General features: G+C 39.6%; 1 protein-coding gene across 1 annotated transcript; it reads right to left on the minus strand.

Annotated features, from left to right (window-relative positions):
- Window positions 1–2,395: 2,395 nt before the first annotated feature.
- Window positions 2,396–21,115, minus strand: LOC148581931 (uncharacterized). The gene is made up of 2 exons (XM_088494521.1): window positions 19,221–21,115; window positions 2,396–2,513 (listed from the first exon to the last, which is right to left on the minus strand). The coding sequence occupies exons 1-2, from the start codon at window positions 21,113–21,115 to the stop codon at window positions 2,396–2,398; spliced, it is 2,013 nt and encodes a 670-aa protein (XP_088350647.1).
- Between the last annotated feature and the right edge of the window lie 377 nt (window positions 21,116–21,492).

A 21,492-nucleotide genomic window follows, 5' to 3' on the forward strand; every position in this document is an offset into this window, starting at 1 on the left:
CGCGAAGCACATGCATCATTAATGAAATCACATGTTGGGACCGTGCGGACGCACAAATGTGTGCGTCCGCACACGCGGCTGAAAATTGACCTGTGCGTACGCACACATAGAAATTCTTGCTTGTGTGCGCGCACGCAGGGTTGTGCGCACACACACTTCGCTGTGTGTGATTTTCCTTGTTTTTTTCATGTTTTCTCCCTTGTACATACTTTCTTCCACTTTTGGCTATCCATTCTTGCTTCCAAGGCCTGAAATCACTCACAACCCATATCACGGCATCGAATGACATAAAAGTGGGATTAAATTGCTCTATTAAAGCACAAAATTGCATGTTTTCACATTTAGGATCCAATTAGGGACAAAACACAAGAGTATGCTATTTTGGTGCTTAAGTGTGAGTTCATGTGCTAGAATCCATCCAAATTGAGTCAAAATATACCATCAAATATGAATTCATCAATATGAATGCGTTGAATTGGCATAAGGTTATCAGATTCTACATGGGTTTAAAGTGAGTCTTTCATCGGACAATGATGAACCACCAGCTTGATTATACATCTCTTAGACGGCTAATCCACGACTTCGTTGGGAACTTCTTGAGACACCAGTTCAGCCGAAGTATGGGGAGATTAGGGTTTTTGTGGTAGAGGCTAGAACCAAAGGCGCAGCATCCTATGATCTGGAAGATTCGACCTTGCCTGTGGCATTTTGAGTAGGATCACCAAGGAGAATGAACTGCAGGAGCTTCACCTTCAATCAGACTGATCTGTACTAACCCTGGGGTTCAGATCTGGAGGAGTATTAGTGGCTGTTCAAACCAGCATCAATCACATACAGCCTGCCATAGCAGAAATCATTCACAATTGAAGAAGACAGTAATACCAGAGTTAATCCAGAAGGACAAAGCATCTCCAAGCCTTAACCACCTTCTTATCATAGTTTACACGACTTCTGAGTTCTGAGTAACCTTTTCTCTTTATTCTTTTTATGAAATTTTACAAACATACCAACATCTCCTATTCACTTGACTAAGATCTGCAAGATAACCATAGCTTGCTTCAAACCACAATTCTCGTGGGATCGACCCTAACTCACTCAGGTATTACTTTGACAACCCAGTACACTTGCTGGTATAGTTGTACGAAGTGTGGGGGATTCGTGCACCAAGGATCACCAAGGAGAATGAACTGCAGGAGCTTCACCTTCAATCAGACTGGATCCGCACTAACCTTGGGGTTTAGATCTGGAGGAGTATTAGCGATCTCTTAAAAAAGACGTTAATCACATATAGCCTTCCATAGAAGAAACCATTCACAATTGAAGAAGACAGTAAGACCGGAATTAATTCAGAAGAATAAAGCATCTCCAAGCCTTAACCATCTTCTTATCACTGGTTATAATCAAACATAGTAATTTCATCTTATTCCAATTTTATGCGTTTAAACAAATCCAACAACTCTTCTATCCGCCTGACTAAGATCTACAAGATAACCATAGCTTGCTTCAAATCACAATCCTCGTGGGATTGACCCTGACTCACTCAGGTATTACTTGGATGACCCAGTGCACTTGCTGGTTCAATAGTGTGAAGTGTAATTCCGCGCTTACCATTTACTTTGGAGTTATATCTCTTTGCCACTCTCTGCTTTAACACCCGAGTTCACGAGGAGGAGCTTGATGGAGATTGCTGTGGAGTTGTTGCCTTTGGAATAGATGTTTGTCCTGAGTTTGCGACCTTATTAGCTGAGGAAGCTAGGGTTTTACGCTTGGTGGACACCATTTTTGAGACATCTTCATCTCACATGTATTCCAAAGAAATTTGATAGATTTCCTCCATCGACTTCACATCTTTAGAAGTTAAATGCCTCCTATAATCACCTTTTAGCAAACTAGTAATGAGGTATAAGCTCACGACTTCGGGAGTTCATGAGTTCACCTCTAGCAACACCTTGTTAAAGTGATCCAAGTAATCTCAGATGCTTTCTCCTACTCTTTTTTTTACTCCAAGAAAAGAAATTGGATGCTTAGCTTGAGCCCTTCTAGTTGTGAAGTTCACAAGGAACTTTATCTTGATGTTGGTAAAAGAAGAAATAGACCAAGAAGGCAGTGTGTTGAACCATGCCATAGCTAGTCCCGATAACGTCACTGGGAAAGCCTTACATCTGATCGCATCTCCAATATCTTCTAGGTTCATCCTTGCCTTAAAAACATTTATGTGCTTCTAAGGATCCGACTTTCCTTCATACTTCAAGTCAATTGGCTTGTCGAAGTTCTTTGGCAACTTCACTTGTAAAACATGTGAAGCAAATAGTGTTTGCCCCATGATCACATGATCCCGGGTACTCGTATGCCTTTTAGGACTTTGACTCATCTACGGAGTTTGCATCCTTCTAGACTAAGCAGATCGAGATTCAGTTATGGATCTTCTTGGTTCATCACGACACCCTTCGTCACGAGGTCCTTCATCACGACGTCTTTCACGATACCCTACGTCCTGATGTGGAGATTCCCTTCTATTTCATTGTGAAGTAAGGGAACATCGATGATCATATGATGCACATGCATCATGAGTGATTTTTCATGGTTATTTCATATAGAAAGTTAATGCATTATGCTCAATCATGAAGTATTTTAGTCCTTAATTTGAATATTGCTTTGATTGCTTTGAGTAAATGACTTTTGTAGGAAATAATAGAAAAAGAAATAACAAAAACACTAATAGAGGAAGCACACTCCTAAGGTGGCAAAAGAGTGGAAACATGCACAAGAGAAGTTCAAAGAGAATTTGCAACCATGAGCTCTTCATACTCCAACAAAGATAACTTGAGCTAAAAAGCTTAAAAACTGATGATTTCAATGGAATTAGAAAGCCAACTTCTAGAGCTTTCCAACCATATATAATAGTTCATAGTGGACACTAAATCTGAAGGTGAAAATTATCATTCTTTGCCCCCCGAAAACACACCCAGCATGTCCCTGCAGAGGCACTAGCTGACCTCTTTGCCTTTGAAGGAGCATAACATGAGATATAGAGATCTAAATTATACGCTTCCAGCAGTTTTAGAAAGTAGACATCTAGATCTTTCCAACAATATAGAATAGTCTATGGTGACATTCAGTTTAGGCCACACACAATGAGCATCTTTTGACGCCCAATGATTGAAGCACCCCTCAAGCGCCATTCTTCCCATTTTGGCGCCTTAAACACCCCTCAAGGATTGAAAAGGCACTCCAAAACCCCACATTTTGGTGTCTCAAACTCCACTCTTAAATCACACTTCAAAGGCCACACTTTAAGCTTCAATTTTGACCTCTAACAAGGCTTATAGCATATCACAACTTGTGCTTGAGATGGACACATCATTAACTTCATTTAAAGCTCAGCAAGCCCAACCAAGCCCACAATAATTCACCAAATCTCAGGATCTAAAAGGGAGCAAGGAAAATTACTAGTGATAGTTAGTTAAGAAGTTCATTTGATTTTAATTTGAATTTCATTTTAAATTTGTAATAGGTTATAAATAGTGGGGATACCTCACACTTGACACACACCTAGGAGGGGAGTCTTTGGACTCTTTTCACACTCTCTCCCTCTCTTCCATTTTCTTTCATACCCATTTTGTAATTTTTTAGTTATGAGTTTCTAATTCTTCTCATTGCAGGAAGGAGCTCTGTTGTAATTCATGAAATAATATGATTTCTTCTTCATCTTCAATTCATCATTCAATTGTTTCTTTAGAAATAGTCTTCGTTCTTCATCAAATGATCTGAATCTATTGGAAAATAATTTAGATCCAAATTAGGTTTTATGATCACTTGGAAAAGTGAATTCATGAAATCAAAGCTTGAAAACTCTTTCTCCCAATTCTCATGATTATGGATATGGAATTGATATGTGACATTAAATCAATCATAATATGAATATTGAAAAATTGTATGGTGATAAATCAGAGAATATGCTTCATCTCTTTTCATGAGCAAGTGATCAAGGAATTAACAATTGATCAAGTCAAGAGAAATTGAATTATCAAGGAATTAGAATTCAATTACTTATGATTTGCCAAGAGATTAATGATTGCATGATTGAAAAGTAGATGAAAGCTATTGATCCTGAGAATACAATATCTCTTGATCCCAATGTTCTTCCCATTCTTATCTTACTTTGATTCTTGCCATTTACATTATTGCAATTTACTTTCTAGTTATTTACATTCTTGTAATTTAATTTCTAGTTATTTACATTCCCATCATTTACTTTCTTGTCATTTTATTGCTTTCATTTACTTCTTGTTCAAGTCATTTAAATGCTAGCTTATATCACCAATTGTTCACCATTCAAAATGGAATAGTCTAACTAGAATAATCAATTGATCATTGCTTGCTTAATCCATTAATCTCCGTGGGAACGATAACCCACTCACTGTGGTATTACTTGATGCGATCCGGTGCACTTGCCAGTAGTTTTGCGTATATTGATTTGTAAAATCCGTATCAAGCTTTTGGTGTCGTTGCTGGGGATTAATTGTGATTAACAAACTATCGATTGATTGATTACCTAGATTAGACATTTTTTCTCTTTTTGTTTTAGTCATTTATTTGCTTTTATTTCTTTCTTTTCTTTTACTACTCAACTATTGTATTATTTCCTCACTGGAAATTTCCTCAATTGTGACAAGGGAGATTTCAATTTCTCTATATCTTGGTGATTGTATTTTTTCACAAAGTAAGCAAGATGGAGTTTACATCACCTTTTGGGCAAGCAAATTGCATGGGATACTTTTCACAACCACAAAATGATTCATGCTACTATTTTGATTGTAGTTGGGAATATCAAGAACAAGGAATGATAGGGTATGAGCAAGTAAACCAAATGGGATACTTTCCAAGGCCACAAAATGATTCACATTTTTATAAAATTAACAACTATCCAAATTGTGGTTGGGAAGGTCAAAATCAAAGAGAATTCAATGTTCCATATCCCATTCATCAAAAGCCATCATCTCTTGATCGTGCCTTGAACAAACTACAACAAACAGTGGATGCATTTATGCAAAATTGTCCAACCTCATCTCCTAATTATTCAAATCAAAATCCTTCACCACTTGAGTATGTCTCAGCACAAAATTTTTTTCAAAACCCACAAAATTTATTTCACCACCCATAAAATCCATTCCACTATACGCAAAACTTTTTTCAAAAATCACAAAACTCATTTCAATGCACACAAAACTCATTTCATACCCCCCAAAACAACTTCACTACAACAGCTACACACCCATAAAACCATTTCAAACCTTCATCCTTTGAACTTGCACTAGAACAACTCTCCCAGACAACAATCTTATTTGTCCAATCCATTAATTCCTTCATTCAAGAGTCCAGAGCAAATAGAAAAAAATAAAAAGCCTCAAGAAGGACCTTAGAAGTGCCAATGACACAACCTATTGATGAGAAATATACCAATGTCTTTCTTAGACCAAGGAAAGAATGCAAGACCATAAGCTTGAAGAGTGGAGTAGTGCTTAGCAAGGAGAATGAAGATTAAACTGTGGTTGCAAAGGAGGAGTTAGAAAAGCAAGACCAATAGGCCCCTGTACCAAGTGAAATTCCAATGAAGAAAGAGGTTGTGGAGGCATACAAGCCTAGGATTCTATATCCTCAGAGGCTACAAGAGGTGGCAAAAGAACATGTAAGGTCCCTCCCAAAAGAAGCAATGCAAAATCATGCAAAAGAAAGAGAGAAAATCAACCAAGGGAGTTCACACTCCAATGAATCAAAGAGTTGTAGGATGGTTGATTTAATTGAACCATCAATCCAAGAAGTTCTTGATAAAGGGGATCCTCCAACCATTACACAACACCTAAGTTCTGAAACAGAAGAGGTGAAGGCAATCAAGAAAAACATTAAGAGAAGGATTGTGACTAATAAACTAAAGACAATATCTGTGAAAAAAAGATCAGGTCAACAAAAAGCAATCTAGCCCCTACCCTAACAAGCAAGTTGAATCAAGTTAATAACAATAAAAGAAAGCTTGTTATGAGGCAATCAAATCTATGGACATCAATTTTCTCCTCTCCTCCACTGAAGTCTTTTCTATTAACCAACTAGAAGAAGAAGAAGAAAATTCAAGAACCAACATGTCAAGCTAATGACATTAAAAGAGCACTTGTTGGGAGGCAACTTAACTGTCAGTTCCAAAATCTCTTACTCAGTTTTTACTTTCAAATAATTTGGCATGTGGTTGCATAGAACAAGTTTGGTGTTGCCATGCAACAATATGAATTTCAATCTCCCTGGGGTACTTGCACAATTTTAAAATGAGAGTATCATACCAAGTTTAGTGTTGTCACATACTTTCCATCCAATGTACCATGCACATCACACTTTTCCATGAAATCACATTGTCTGTTTCTTGTATTCCTTTTATTTTGTTTTTAATTTTGCTTGCTTTATAAAAACATGCATTACTCACATTACTTTTTGAAGACAGTCATAATTAATCACAATTCCACCACCACTGTTTTCACTTGTTGTTTGAGGACAAGCAATCATTCCAAGTTTGGTGTTGGAGAGGAAGATAATGAGAAAGATGATAACAGTGATGATGATTGATCCACAAAGTGGTTAAATTCCTTTTCCTCTTATTTGATTCCTCTACTTTAAGTTGAATGCATGATTGTCTTCTATTTCTATTGTATACATGTATGTTCTTCCTTTCTAGTATAAACATATTAGAAGTCTCATTGTGAATTGCATCATATTGCTATTTTATCATAATCACCATATTGAAATTGGCTAGTCAAGGCAAGAAAGAATCATGAACATAAATGAAAACAAACTGGGGCTAATTAAAGAAGAAACTAGCATGAGCATATGAGTATTGGAAGGATAAAATAACTATTTAGCTCAACACATTTGAACCTGATTGTTTGAGATTTTAGTCAAGAGAAGCTTTATGAAATATTTACAATTTTGAAAACCTTGAAAAAGAAAAAGTTATCAATTAATTATCAAGTAAAAGAAAAAGGAAAAGAATGGAAAAGCTGAAGGCTCTGAGTACTAATGACAAATCATTAGTCAAGTAATTGTGGTGTTTATGTATCAAGTAAAAGGCTTGAAAACAAAATACTTAGAGTCAAGGTTTGGCTCAAGTGCAAAGCACTCCCTCAAAGCTCAAGACTCTGAGCATCAATGACTAGAAAAGAAAGAAACAAGTAAAAGGCTCAAAGAGTCCTCTAGTCATATGCTTGTGGTGGTTACGTATCAAGTGATAATACTAGAAAACAAAGCACTTAGAGTCGAAGCTAAAACAAATGGTGCAAAGCACCCAAGAAGCTAAGCTAAGAAAAAAAAGAGAAAGACAAAAAGCTTGCTTCAAGGAAGGAACATTAGAAAGGATTTCATAATGTGATCAAGATAGAAACCTCAACACTTAGAATTCTTTTGTGAGTGATGCATGCTTAAGTGAAACGGCCAACCAAGAACATTAAGAATTGCTAATCTTCATACCTTGGTTTGTCAAGATTGAATCCTTGAAAGTTGATTACATGATTTTTCTATTTGCTTAAGGACAAGCAAAGTTCAAGTTTGGTGTTGTGATACATATGCATCATGAGTGGTTTTTCTTGGTTATTTCATATAGAAAGTTAATGCATTATACTCAATCATGAAGTGTTTTATTACTTAATTTGAATATTGCTTTGATAGCTTTGAGTTAATGACTTTTGTAGAAAATGATAGGAAAAGAAATAACAAAAGTACTAATAGAGGAAGCATACTTCCAAGGTGGCAAAAGAGTGGAAACAAGCACAAGAAAAGTTCAAAGAGAATTTGCAACCCTGACCATTTCATACTACAACAAAGATAACTTAAGATATAAAGTTTCAAATGAGGTGATTCTAATGGCATTAGAAAGCTAACTTCCATAGCTTTCCAACCATGGATAATAGTCTATGGTGGACACTAAATCTGAGGGTAAAAATCATCATTCTTTGCCGCGAAAAACACACCCAGTATGTCCCTGCAGAGGCGTTAGCAGACCTCTTCTCCTTCGAAGGAACATAGCATGAGTTATAGAGTTCTAAATGACACGCTTCTAGTGGCTTTAGAAAGTAGACATTCATATCTTTTCAACGATATAATATAATCTATGGTGACATTCTGTTTGGGCCACGAACAATGATCATCTTTTGACGCCCAATGAATAAAGCACCCCACAATCACCAAATTTATGGCGTTTTAGACGCCTACAAAAATCACACTCCCAAGGAGCAGTAAAATTGTGCCTCAAGCGCCATTCTTCTTCACATTTTGGCTCCTCAAACGCCATTCCCCGGGAGATCAATTTGGTGCAATAAATTGGCGCCTCAAGTGCCATTCTTCCCATTTTGGCGCCTCAAACGCCTTCGAGTTCCATGAGGACTCAAGGCTTAAAAAGGCACTTCAAATCCCACATTTTGGTGTCTCAAACTCCACCCTTAAAGCACACTTCAAAGGTCACACTTTAAGCTTCAATTTTGACCTCAAACAAGGTTTATGGCATATCACAACTTGTGCCTGAGATGGACAAATCATTAACTTCATCTGAAGCTCATCAAGCCCAACCAAGCCCACAACAATTCACCAAAGCTCAGGATCCAAAAGGGAGCAAGAAAGATCACTAGGGATAGTTAGTTAGGAAGTGCATTTAATTTTAATTTGAATTTCATTTTGAATTTGTAATAGGTTATACATAGGGGGGACACCTCACACTTGACACACACCTTGGAGGGAAGTCTTCGGACTCTCTTCTCACTCTCTCCCTCTCTTCCATTTTCTTTCATACCCATTTTGTAATTCTTTAGTTATGAGTTTCTAATTCTCCTCATTGGGGGAAAGAGCTCTGTTGTAATTCATGAAATAATATGATTTCTTCTTCATCTTCAATTAATATTTCAATTGTTTCTTTAGAAACAGTCTTCGTTCTTAATCAAAGATCTAAATCTATTGGAAAATAATTTAGATCCAAATTGGATTTTATGATCACTTGGAAAAGTGAATTCATGAAATCAAAGCTTGAAAACTCTTTCTCCCAATTCTCATGATTATGGATATGGAATTGATATGTGACATTAAATCAATCATAATATGAATATTGAAGAATTGTATGGTGATAAATCAGAGAATATGTTTCATCTCTTTTCACGAGCAAGTGATCAAGGAATTAACAAGTGATCAAGGAATTAACAATTGATCAAGTCAAGAGAAATTGAATTACCAAGGAATTAGAATTCAATTACTTATGATTTTCCAAGAGATTAATGATTGCATGATTGAAGAGTAAATGAAAGCTATTGATCCTTAGAATACAATATCTCTTGATCCCAATCTTCTTCCCATTCTTACCTTACTTTGATTCTTGCCATTTACATTATTGCAATTTACTTTCCAGTTATTTACATTCTTGTAATTTAATTTCTAGTTATTTACATTCCCATCATTTACTTTCTTGTCATTTTATTGCTTTCATTTACTTCTTGTTCAAGTCATTTAAATGCTAGCTTATATCACCAATTGTTCACCATTCAAAATGGAATCGTCTAACTAGAATAATCAATTGATCATTACTTGCTTAATCCATTAATCTACGTGGGAATGATAACCCACTCACCATGGTATTACTTAATCCAATCCGGTGCACTTGCCAGTAGTTTTGCGGATATTGATTTGTAAAATCGGTATCATCATCCTCTTGTCGTCGTATGTTCTCTCGCTCCTGTGATCTCCTGTTGTGACTACGTGTCGTCCCAGCATCGAGCAACATCGAGAACAGGATTGTTGTGATTGGGATCGTTTCGGAAGTTGGCATTCCAACTCTTACACTCGATGATGCATCTCTTGCATGGCGTGGACATAGTCTTCTCCTATTTCCATGAAAGGTCGATCTCCAGTGTTCTGTCCATCTTGGTGGCCATAACCTAGTGGGCTTTGATGTTGATGTTTCCTTTCATTGAGATCTGGAGTTATCTAAGTTTCACGTCCATTGTGCTCATGTTGTATCTCCTTAAGAGGAGTTTTAATGTGGATGGTAGATTGGATTCTCACTTCCTTATCAGCCATGATTCCAAATTCATAGGATCCCCACAAACAGCACTAAATGTTCGTCTAAGTGCTAAGGTCACGAGTTAGGGAGATTCGGAGATCCTAAGTGAGTGACGCTAAAATCAGACCAACAGGAGGACAATTTGCAAAGACACTATGATGCATAAGTCAGTAGTATTTTGAGTTGAGAGAATGTGAGAATGTTAATTAATAATTACCTGCTAAGTTTTCCTTTCCCTTTTATATCTATTTTCTAAGATAATCGTTAAGGCATTTATTGCCTTTTAATGCCATGATTTGGAAACGTTGCAGATTAATTATCATTTATGCAATATTTATTATTTCCTAATTTAACGAGATCATGATTTAATAGCCTCGCTTAATTAGCATTTACAGGTTTATTCTTGTCCAGAACATCTACTATTCATCTTCCATACTCATCCCTAAACACACCTCCACAATCCGCCTATCCTGGATTGCCCGCCGATGCACCATCAGAATTAATATTGATCCATTTTCTTAGAGGTGGGCTTCCATTGGATATAGGCTTCTTGCTTAGGTCGTTGTTGCTTAATTAGAGCTTATCTTCTTTTTAAGTATGTTTTTTTATAATGTCATTATATTTAATTATTTAGAATAGATATTATGTAAAAATAATTATTAAATATTATAAAAATAATTATTTAGATATTAATAGAATAGATAATGATTATATTTAGTTTAGATAATATTAAATTTAATTTTTGTTATATTATATTGAATAATATTATATGTGGTGTATTTAAAGAGTATTTAGATTAATACTTTTTTCAAATTAGTTAGATAAAATTAATATGTTATAATTATTTTATTTATAATTTTAGCTTATCTTTAATATATTATAATAGCCTTATCCCATTTTGTGTTGAAATTTATGTTAGGTTAATTTGTTAAATTAGATTACTTTAATTTTTTTATAATTAATAAATTTATTTTAGTCAATTTTAAATTATTTTATTTGATTTTTATTTTATTTTATTTTAGGTTAGTTTCACTACAAAAAATTTGGTCTCTGGTCACGGTGAAAAACCGTTACCATAGTTAGTGAAAAGATGACCATAGACCTATAGTCATGATTTTGGACTTTAGGTCAGGATTTTTGAACCATGACATATTTTCTCGGGTCATAGATCTATGATTACGATTTTTTTTAATCTATGATAACGGTTTTTGTATTGTTTTCTACTTAACACTTTAGGCCATGATTTTTAATCATGACCATAGCTTACTCTATGGTCACCCTATTTTAAACCATGACCATAACTACTCTATGGTCACTCTAGTTTTAAACCATGACCATAAAGTAGCTATGGTCATTTTTTAAAACCGTGACCATAGATCCATTTAGGTCATCCCTCAAAACCATGACCATAGATCTGTTTTAGGTCACTCTTTTTTAAATCGTGACTGTTCCGAGGGTTACCTGAAACTGGAGGTTAATCTCGGATGAGATCTTCTGTACTGGTCGGAGATGGCGTGTCCGGCTGGCTGGTGGCGGCCGGAGCTATTGTGTCCGACTTGTTGGACTTGCTGCACTACTGATCCTTGACCACCGGAGGGTGGGGGGTACCTGCAAGAGACTCCGATGCTTAAGTTAGCACGAGTATTAAGCAGATTTTTATGTAGAATCAGAGTATATGTTATACCTGGGTGCTCCAGTGTATTTATAGTAGTGTGGGCTGACCTTTCTGATAAGATAAGCCAGTTATCTTATCTTATCTTATCCTGTTTTGGATGAAGTCAGCTTATCTTCAAGGGAACCGCCTTTATTTCTATAGGCTGGGATAGCCTTTGGATTTGGGTCGTGTTCCTCTATTTGGGCCCTTTATTGGGCTTTCCTGTCGATTTGGCCGAGCTCTTTTAGAAGAGGTCGGGTAGTCTGACCTGAAGAGGTCGGTCGCTTTGTCGCCAATCATTCCGGGTCGGGTAGCTCGACCCAGGGTATGAACAGCGCCCCTGCTTGAGCTCGGTCTTCTTTTTTGAGGTCGAGTCCTTTGACTTCGATCTTTAGTGAGACCGAGTTCAAGCATTTTGTTGATTTCTTCCTTTTGTAGACTCTTTTTGAATGTAGAACGTTTTCCTCTAAAAGCGCACGCTTTTATATCAGTGCTTTGTTTTTTGGGAACGTGAGAGGGTTTAATACATTCATTAATTGGTATTAATTGCCCCGTTTTCTCTTGGCTTTTATTTTGAATCTCTCAATCAAAAAAATGGTTTCTCTTCTTCGCTCTTCTTCGTAACTTCTTCCTTTACTCTCTCATTTTCTGTTTCTTTCGTAGTTCCTTCCTACAACGCCTGTTCTGCTACTGCTTTCTGAGGAAGAGGGGTGATTTCCAGATTTCTCCTTCTATCTTCGCAGTTTTCCGCTTCGAGGGGTGGCTTTGGTGCTTCTTCTCTTCAGCTTCCTTCTTATTTTCCAGGTTTGATTTTCTTCCTCTGTTTCTTTATATGTCTATTTTTTGAATTTTGCTCAGAGAAAGTTTGAATCTTTTCTGCTTTTACTGTACCTGATATGTTCTGGAATTTCTTCATTTTTGGTGTGAATCTTTTTTCTTTTCTTGTTGTCTGAATCTAAAAATTTGGGCTTTTGCATGTTTGTTGTTTTTTCTGCTTGTGCCTTCGATGGTGGTTTTGCTTGATTCTGAAAAAGTTTGCGTCTTTGGTGATTTTCTGCTGGGCATTTTTTATTTTGACAATGCTTTGGCTGATAGACTGTAGAAAGGTAGTGACTTTGTGTTTTTTACTTCCTTTGTTTTCGTTTGAAACCTTATTTTCTCCTTTGATGAGTGCCGGGACGTAAGCTGTAGAATTTTCTTGAAACCTTGCTTTGTTACTGCCTCCAAAGGATGCCCCAGGGCTTTGGTTTGAGTCTTGGGGTTTTCCTTTCTTGTTTGTTCGTCTGTCGAGTTGTTTTGCCCCTCATCCGAGATGTTTAATTAGTAATCCACTCTTCTTTTCTTATTATAGGATTTAGTTGGCCTCATGTCTTCTCGCAATAACGTTGTAGAGATGTCTTCCCAGGTTCCCGAGGGCATGGCCAATTGGGTGGACTCGATGGTTCTTATGTGTGTCTCTTTGGTTGATTCCGAGTTTTGCGCGCAGCTTAGGCAATTTCATAGGGTCTGTAGTAATCCTGGTGATGAGAAGAATTATGAAATTGTCCCTCCCTCTTCTGAGGAGAGAGTTTGTTTCTCTACTCGGGTTGTTAATGATCGCCCTTTTTTCTATGCTTATGACTTCTTCTTTGGTTAGCTGGGTATCACCCTTCCTTTTACTGAGTTTGAGACCGACCTGTTATGGTCCTGTAATGTTGCTCCCTCTCAACTTCACCCTAATTCCTGGGGTTTCATTAAAATTTTTCAATTGTTGTGTAATGGTTTTGGTATCCCTGCCTCGCAATCTCTCTTTTTCTACCTATTTGTCTTGACAAAGCCTGGAGTAGTAAAGAAGAAGGCAGCGTGGGTCTCCTTCCGATCTTCCCAGGGAAAGAAGGTCTTTTCCATGTTTGATGAATCGTTTCGCGATTTTAAGAACTATTTTTTCAAGGTCCGAGCTGTTAAAGGAGCTCGGCCCTTTTTCCTGGATGAGAATGATGAGCCCGCCTTTCCCTTGGAATGGCAAAAAGATGTGAGAGTGTCCAGATATACGTGAAAAATGTTGGATGAGGCTGAGCGAGCTTTTGTGACTGTCTTGGAAGAACACTGGGGTCAATCCCCCTATCTTGATACAAAGAAATTTTTAACCAATCCCTCTCTTCTTCAAACTGAGCTGGGTATTTTGCGTTTCCTTTGTTATCTGTTTATATTGCTTGTGAATGCCTTTCCGACTTGTAGATTAATTTCTTACTGTTGTGTCTTATTTGCAGAGGCGATGAAGAATAATGAATCCATGAAGGCTTTTAAGAGGGCACAGAAGGCGACTGCTACCAAAAACATCTCAGTTAAGGCGGCCGGGGAGGGATCTTCCCAAGTGCATGTGAAGCTGTCCATGCCGAGTTCTCCCGGGATAAGGAAGGTGATCCCTACTCCCCGAGTTCGTCTGGCTAACCCTCTTCCAACTTCTGCTGCTCCTTCTGTCGCTCCTCCCAATAAGAAACAAAAAACAGTTGAGCCCTTCGACCTCGATGCTCCTGACTTTAATGCTATTGAATTTGTAGATCAGCAAATCGGCCCCTATGGCGCCCTTTCTATGGACGATGTGTCCATCCTTCATCATTTGGAATTTATGACCCGGAACAGCATAAAGATGGCGTATATGTGGGATGCTCTGCACCGAACTGCTCAGAACCTACCTCTCCATGCCACCAAAGCATTTATGGAGGAGGCAAAGCAAGAGTTCGACCGGATGAAGGGGCTGAAGGAGGAGCTCGAGGTGAAGGTGGCCAAGTTGGAGAAAGATCTAGAGAACAAGAAGGCGAGTTTCCTTTATCTGGCAGCTTCTGTGCGGTTGGCTGAGGACACGGCAATGATGCATAAGGATAGTTACGTTACATCCTATCAGGAGGTGATGCGCCTGAGGGGGGAGCTGGAGAGTGCCCGGGAAGATTATTCTGAACTTCAAGGTCATCTTGTTGGCAGCGTGACTGCTGCTTATGAGAACCTGAAGGAGCAAGTTCGGGTTATTGCTTCCGAGGCCGACCTGACCCTCTTCAGCCTGGATAATGTTGTCAAGGATGGCAAGATTGTCCCTGATGACGAAGATGATGATAATGTCGAACTTCCCCCTGTGTCCTCTGCTAAGGTGTCGACTTCTGCTGTTCCTACCGAGGTCGACCCTCCCGCCTCTGATCCTGACTGCCAGATCTTAAACTGAGATGACGGTACTGTGGATGCTGTTCCTCTCCAGACTCACCCTCCGTCTCCTGCTAAAAAGTCTTCTGACCCTTAGCTTCATTCATTCTGGATATTTATATAGTTGGCCCGGCTTGTGGGCTTTTTAAACTCTTTAACTGCTGACACTTTCTTGTTGCTTGCCTAGCAACTTTTATTTTTGAAAAACAAAAGGTAGCTCCCTTAGCTTTTTAAGGTAGGTTTCGATGGCCTCCAAGGCTTTCATAACTTTTTGTAGACTATATCATGCTTTTTGTGCTTGATTTGGTATCTCTTCTGTTTTCTGAGAATGTTAGAACCTTGCAACTCGACCTTTTTGGATTTGCTTTGTGGTAGGGCGACTTCTTTACGTCGTTCTTTTCTAAGTTATTTTTGTAATCCTCTTTCTTGGATCTTTGTCAAATCTCTTTCAGGGATTGCTTTTATAACTTTTTAGTAGTAGGAGTCCGACTTTGTTATATCGGTCTCTTTTGAGTTATTTTTGCAGATAACTTTTTAGTAGTAGGAGTCCGACTTCGTTATATCGGTCTCCTTTAAGTTATTTTTGCAAATAACTTTTTAGTAGTAGGAGTCCGACTTCGTTATATCGGTCTCTTTTAAGTTATTTTTGCAAATAACTTTTTAGTAGTAGGAGTCCGACTTCGTTATATCGGTCTCCTTTAAGTTATTTTTGCAAATAACTTTTTAGTAGTAGGAGTCCGACTTCGTTATGTCGGTCCCCTTTAAGTTATTTTTGTAGTCCTCTTTTTTGGACCTGTGCCAGGTCTCTTTTAGGGACTACTTGTATAACTTTTTAGTTTTGGGCTGACTTTGCTATGTCGGGCCCTTCTAAGTTAAAGTAATCCTCTTTAATAGGGTTGGCCAGACCTCTTTTCAGGGTTTACTTATAACTTGGGTTGACTTGGTCCGACTTCTTAATGTCGGCCAGTCTTTAAGTTATTATTTTAGCAATTCGTAAGACCTCGTCAGGTTCTTTTTTAGATTACTTTCGATAACTTCTTATATTATTCTGTGTTCATCTTTGCCGATTTGTAGAAAGTGGTTGTCATCTCTAGATCGTCCTTTGGGTGAATCGCGTTTTCACCTTTATCAGACGGTTATCTTTATCGTGATCGTGCAGTGAAATTATTTTTTTTTTCACTTTCTGCCGATCTGTTGCTTTATAATCGGATGATGAATACTTCAGATTAATGCGTCTTGAAATCTTGTAGAATATCTAAAATATATATTTATTCAAAGGAAAGTGCAAATATATGCATGTGGGAATTTTTCATCCCTTTATATCGAATAGTGTTTGAGTCTCAACTTGGTGCCTCATTAAAAAACCTTTTTAGGAAAAAGAGTGCATCCAATGGTGAGATCTTTTACTTTTATAGCTGTAGTACCTTCTTAGGTTGCAGGCATGCCATGATCTGGGGAGCTCTCGTCCATCGAGCTCGGACAGTATGTAGTAGCCCTTTCTGAGTACTTTTACAATTCGGTAGGGTCCTTTCCAGTTTGCTGCCAACTTTCCTTCTCCTGGTCGAGTTGTTCCAATATCATTTCGGATTAGGATAAGGTCGTTCTCCGTGAAACTTCTTGGCACTACCGTTTGATTATATCTGGAAGCCATTCGACGTTTTAGTGATTCTTCCCTGATCCGAGCTCTTTCCTGAATTTCAGGTAGTAGGTCGAGTTCTTCCTTCTGAAGTTGAGAGTTGGCCTTTTCATTGTAGTGGACTACTCTAGGTGACCCTTCCTCGATCTCTACTGGGATCATTGCCTCCACTTCGTATGCTAGTCGAAAGGGTGATTCATTTGTCGTGGAGTGTGGCGTTGTTCGATATGCCCATAGGACTTGCGGAAGTTCTTCGGCCCAAGCTCCCTTTGCATCTTGTAGTCTTCATTTTAGCCCTGCCAATATGACTTTGTTGGCAGCTTCGGCCTGTCCATTGGCTTGAGGGTGTTCGACAGAGGTGAATTGGTGCTTTATATTCAAGTCGGCTACTAGTCTCCTGAAGCCTGCGTTTGTGAATTAAGTTCCATTGTCTGTGGTTATGGAGTATGGGACCCCGAACCTCGTGACAATGTTCCTGTATAGGAATTTCCGACTTCTTTGAGCGGTGGCACTGGCTAGGGGCTCTGCCTCAATCCATTTTGTAAAATAGTCTACTCTGACTATGAGGAATTTTACTTGTCCTGATCCTTGAGGAAAGGGTCCGAGAAGATCAAGTCCCTATTTTGCAAATGGCCAGGGCGAGGTTACACTGATGAGCTCTTCTGGCGGGGCGATGTCGAAGTTGGCATGTTTTTGACATGGTGGACATGTCTTTACAAATTCTATAGCTTCCTTCTGTAGGGTTGGCCAATAAAATCCAGCTCGAAGTACTTTTTTGGCAAGAGCTCGTGCTCCGAGATGATTGCCACACATGCCGCCGTGTACTTCTTCTAACACTTCCTTTGTGTTGTTGGTCGGCATGCATTTAAGTAGTGGTATTGAGATCCCTCTTTTATACAGGATGTTGTTTATAATAGTGTAGTACTGTGCCTCCCTTTTTAATCTTTTCGCCTCTTTTTCCTCCATGGGGAGCGTCTCTGCTTTGAGGTAGTTAATTATGGCGGTCATCCATCCTTGGTCCTGACTTGTGATGGCTAGGATTTTTCTGCTTCCGATATTGATGGGTTCTGTAGCATTTCCTAGATGAGGCTTCTATTGTTGCCCCCTGGTTTGGTACTGGCTAGTTTTGAGAGTGCGTCAACTCGGGCATTTTGCTCGCGGGGTATGTGGTAGATTTTATATTCCCCGAGTTGTCCGAGCTGTTCCTTGGTTTTATCCAAATACTTTTTCATGGTGGGATCTTTGGCTTGATAGCTCCCTGTTATCTGCGAGGTGACTACTTGTGAATCACTGTAAATGTTGAGTTTTTTAGCTCCAACCTCTGTAGCCAGCTTCAAACCGGCTAATAACGCTTCGTATTCCGCCTGGTTGTTTGAGGCCGGGAACCCGAACTTGAGGGAGAGCTCAACTTGGGTTCCTTGGTTGCTTTCTAATATCACGCCTGCGCTGTTTCCAGTTTTATTTGAAGAACCGTCCACGTAGAGATTCCATTCTGTGGGGGTTTCTAAGGCATCTGTGAATTCTGCGATAAAATCGGCTAGGTACTATGATTTAATGGCCGTCCGAGCTTCATATTGGAGGTCGAATTCTGATAACTCGACTGCCCATTGTAAAATTCTGCCTGCTAAATCTGTTTTCTGCAATATTTCTTTTATGAGCTGGTTGGTTCGAACCTTAACGGTGTGAGCCTGGAAGTACGGGCGAAGTCGTCGAGATGTTAGAATGAGAGTATAGGCAAACTTTTCTATTTTCTGGTAGTTCAGCTCGGATCCTTGTAGTGCTTTGCTAATGAAGTAGACGGGTTGTTGCCCACTTTCGTCTTCTCTGACTAGTGCTGAGGCTATTGCCCGGCTTCCTACTGCGAGATACAGTACGAGTGATTCTCCTTCTCGTGGTCGAGATAAGATAGGCGGTCATCCTAAGAACCCCTTGAAGTCTTGGAAAGCTTGTTCGCATTCTGTCGTCCATTCGAACTGTTTTCCCTTCTTTAAAGTAGCATAGAAGGGGAGAGATCTTATCATTGCCCCTGCTAAGAATCTGGATAGGGTGGCCAATCTCCCGTTGAGTTGCTGCACTTCTTTGACACAGGTCAGGCTCTTCATGTTGAGTATGGCTTGACATTTATCCGGGTTTGCTTCAATTCCTCTTTGTGTGAGCATGAAACCTAGGAATTTGCCTGCTTGGCTGCTTCTACCGCAAAGGTGCATTTTGCCGGATTAAGTCGCATGTCGTGCTTCCTTATGGTGTCGAACACTTGAGCCAGGTCGGACAATAATGTATCTTCGCTTTGTGTCTTTATCAACATGTCGTCCACATAGACTTCCATGATCTTTCCAATGTGGTCTGAGAAGACTTTATTCATCAGTCTTTGATAAGTAGCTCCTGCGTTCTTGAGACCGAAGGGCATTACAATGTAGCAGTAATTTGCTTTTGGCGTTAAAAATGAGGTCTTTTCTTGATCTGGTGGATACATGGAGATTTGGTTGTATCCCGAGTATGCGTCCATAAACGAGAGGTATCTATATCCGGAGGAAGCATCTACCAGAGCGTCGATACTTGGGAGTGAGTAAGGATCTTTTGGGCAGGCTTTGTTGAGATCGGTGTAATCGGTACACATTCGCCACTTCCCATTTGATTTTTTCACCAAGACGACATTGGCTAGCCATAATGGATACTTGACTTCTCTTATGAATCCTGCCTCCAGTAGTGCCTGTACTTGCTCTTTCACCGCTTGGGATCGCTCTGGCCCAAGTTTTCTTCGTTTCTGCTGCACCGGCCGAGATCCCGGATAGACCGCCAACTTGTGGCACATTAGCTTGGAGTCTATACCTGGCATATCTGCGGCTTTCCATGCGAAGAGATCGACATTATTGCGTAAGAATTGTATCAGTAATTCTTTTGAGTCTCCTCTTAGGATCGTTCCGATATTAGTTGTTTTGTCTGGGGTGTCTCCGATCTGGACCTTCTCTATCTCGCCTTCCAGTTGCGGACGGAGTTCTTCTCGTCGCTGAACTCCGCCAAGCTCAATTGTATGAAACTCTTCTCCTCTACCTCTGAGGTTTAGACTTTCGTTATAACAGTGGCGTGCCATCTTTTGGTCTGCTTTTACCGTGGCTATCCCTTCTGTAGTTGGGAATTTCATGCATAGATGTGGAGTTGAGACTATTGCGCCGAGTTGATTGAGTGTTGTCCGACCTATTAGGGCATTGTAGGCTGAACTTACGTCGACCACGATGTAGTCTATCTTGAGGGTCCTGGATTGGTTCCCTTTTCCGAAGGTTGTGTGTAGCGATACGTATCCCAGTGGTTGTACCGGGGTGTCTCCTAGTCCGAACAGACTATTCGGGTATGCTCTAAGCTCCTTTTCGTCTAAGCCGAGTTTGTCGAAGGCTGTTTTGAATAAGATGTCGGCAGAACTCCCTTGGTCTACTAATGTGCGGTGTAGATTGGCGTTTGCCAGTATGATAGTGATGACCATGGGGTCGTCGTGTCCCGAGATGATGCTGGATGCGTCCTCTTTAGTGAATGTTATTGCAGGGATGTCGGGTGCTTCCTCCTTTCCCTTGACATGATATACTTCTTTGAGATATCTTTTTCGGGATGATTTGGAGATCCCGCCTCCTGCGAATCTCCCGTGTATCATGTGGACGTGTCTTTCTGGTGTCCAAGGTGATCGCTCAGCTCGTCCGTCATCTTCGTCCCTTCGTCTCTTTCTTTGGTCATCATCTCGGGTAGCCAGAAAACGATTTAATCTTCCTTCTCTCACCAATTTTTCTATGATATTCTTTAAGTCGAAACACTCGTTGGTGGAGTGCCCTCGAACTCGGTGGTATTCACAATATTCCTTCCGGTTTCCTCTTCCTCTTTTGCCTTTGAGTGGCCGTGCTGGGGGAATTTTCTCCGTATGGCAGACCTCTTTGTATACATCGACCAGGGATACTCCGAGGGGAGTGTAATTATGGTATTTTTTGATTTTCTCCCCTTGTCGATCTTCTTTCCTTTTGGATTCCATGTCTTTGTCTCGGTAGGAGGCCCCGGATTTTGAGGTTTCTCCCAGCCGAGCATTCTCTTCCATGTTGATGTATTTTTCTGCTCGCTCCTGTACTTCGTCTAAGGAGGTGGGGTACTTCTTTGATATAGATTGGCTAAAAGGTCCCTCTCGTAGGCCATTGATGAGTCCCATGATGGCGGCCTCTGTTGGTAAACTTTGTATGTCCATGCATGTTTTGTTGAATCTTTCCATGTAGTTGTAGAGACTCTCCCGATCTCCTTGCTTGATCCCTAGTAAACTGGGTGCATGCTTGGCCTTATCCTTCTGGATGGAAAATCTGGCCAGGAACTTTTTGGCCAGGTCGTCAAAGTTTGAGATGGACTTTGGAGGTAAGTTGTCGAACCATCTGATCGCTGTCTTCGTGAGGGTTGTTGGAAAAGCTTTGCAGCAAACAGCATCTGAGGCGTCGGTAAGGTACATTCTGCTTCTGAAATTGCTGAGATGATGGTTGGGATCTGTGGTGCCATCGTACAAAATCATATCCGGGAGTTTAAAGTCTTTTGGAATTTTGGTTTTCATAATTTCCCTGGTGAATGGATCTTGTTCTTTGCGTGAATTTTCCTCAGGAGTAGTCCGAGGAGTTTTCGATTTGAGATCGGCTTCTAATTGCTGTAGTTTTTCTTCCAATTCTCGACGTCGCCGTACCTCTCTTTGTAGATCCTTTCCAATTTCTCGTTGTTGTTGGGTTTCTTTCTCAAGTTGTTTCAAGTGATCTTGAAGTGCCTCTATTGCTCCCGGATTTGATGAATTTTTGTCTCGGTTGGATTCCGGGGTGTCTTTCAGTGTGGTGTTCGCGTTTTTGTGCGGCATTCTGTTTTCTAGATCTGAATCGTGGTCGTTGTCATGGCCGTCCGCCATGGTGGTGGGATGACTTTCAGGTTCCTCGGCAATGGCGC

This window comes from Arachis ipaensis, chromosome B10, assembly GCF_059453495.1.
Source record: "Arachis ipaensis isolate K30076 ecotype BB chromosome B10, ASM5945349v1, whole genome shotgun sequence".
Classification (NCBI taxonomy): domain Eukaryota; kingdom Viridiplantae; phylum Streptophyta; class Magnoliopsida; order Fabales; family Fabaceae; genus Arachis; species Arachis ipaensis.

What these genes read in the sequence shown, in the direction of transcription:
- LOC148581931 (XM_088494521.1), bottom strand. Translation starts at nt 21,115, where the DNA reads ATGAAAACCAAAATTCCAAAAGACTTTAAACTCCCGGATATGATTTTG. An exon ending in GGATTCATAAGAGAAGTCAA is followed by an intron (nt 2,514 to 19,220) that starts GTATCCATTATG and finishes ACAATGAAATAG; the next exon opens with AAGGGAATCTCCACATCAGG.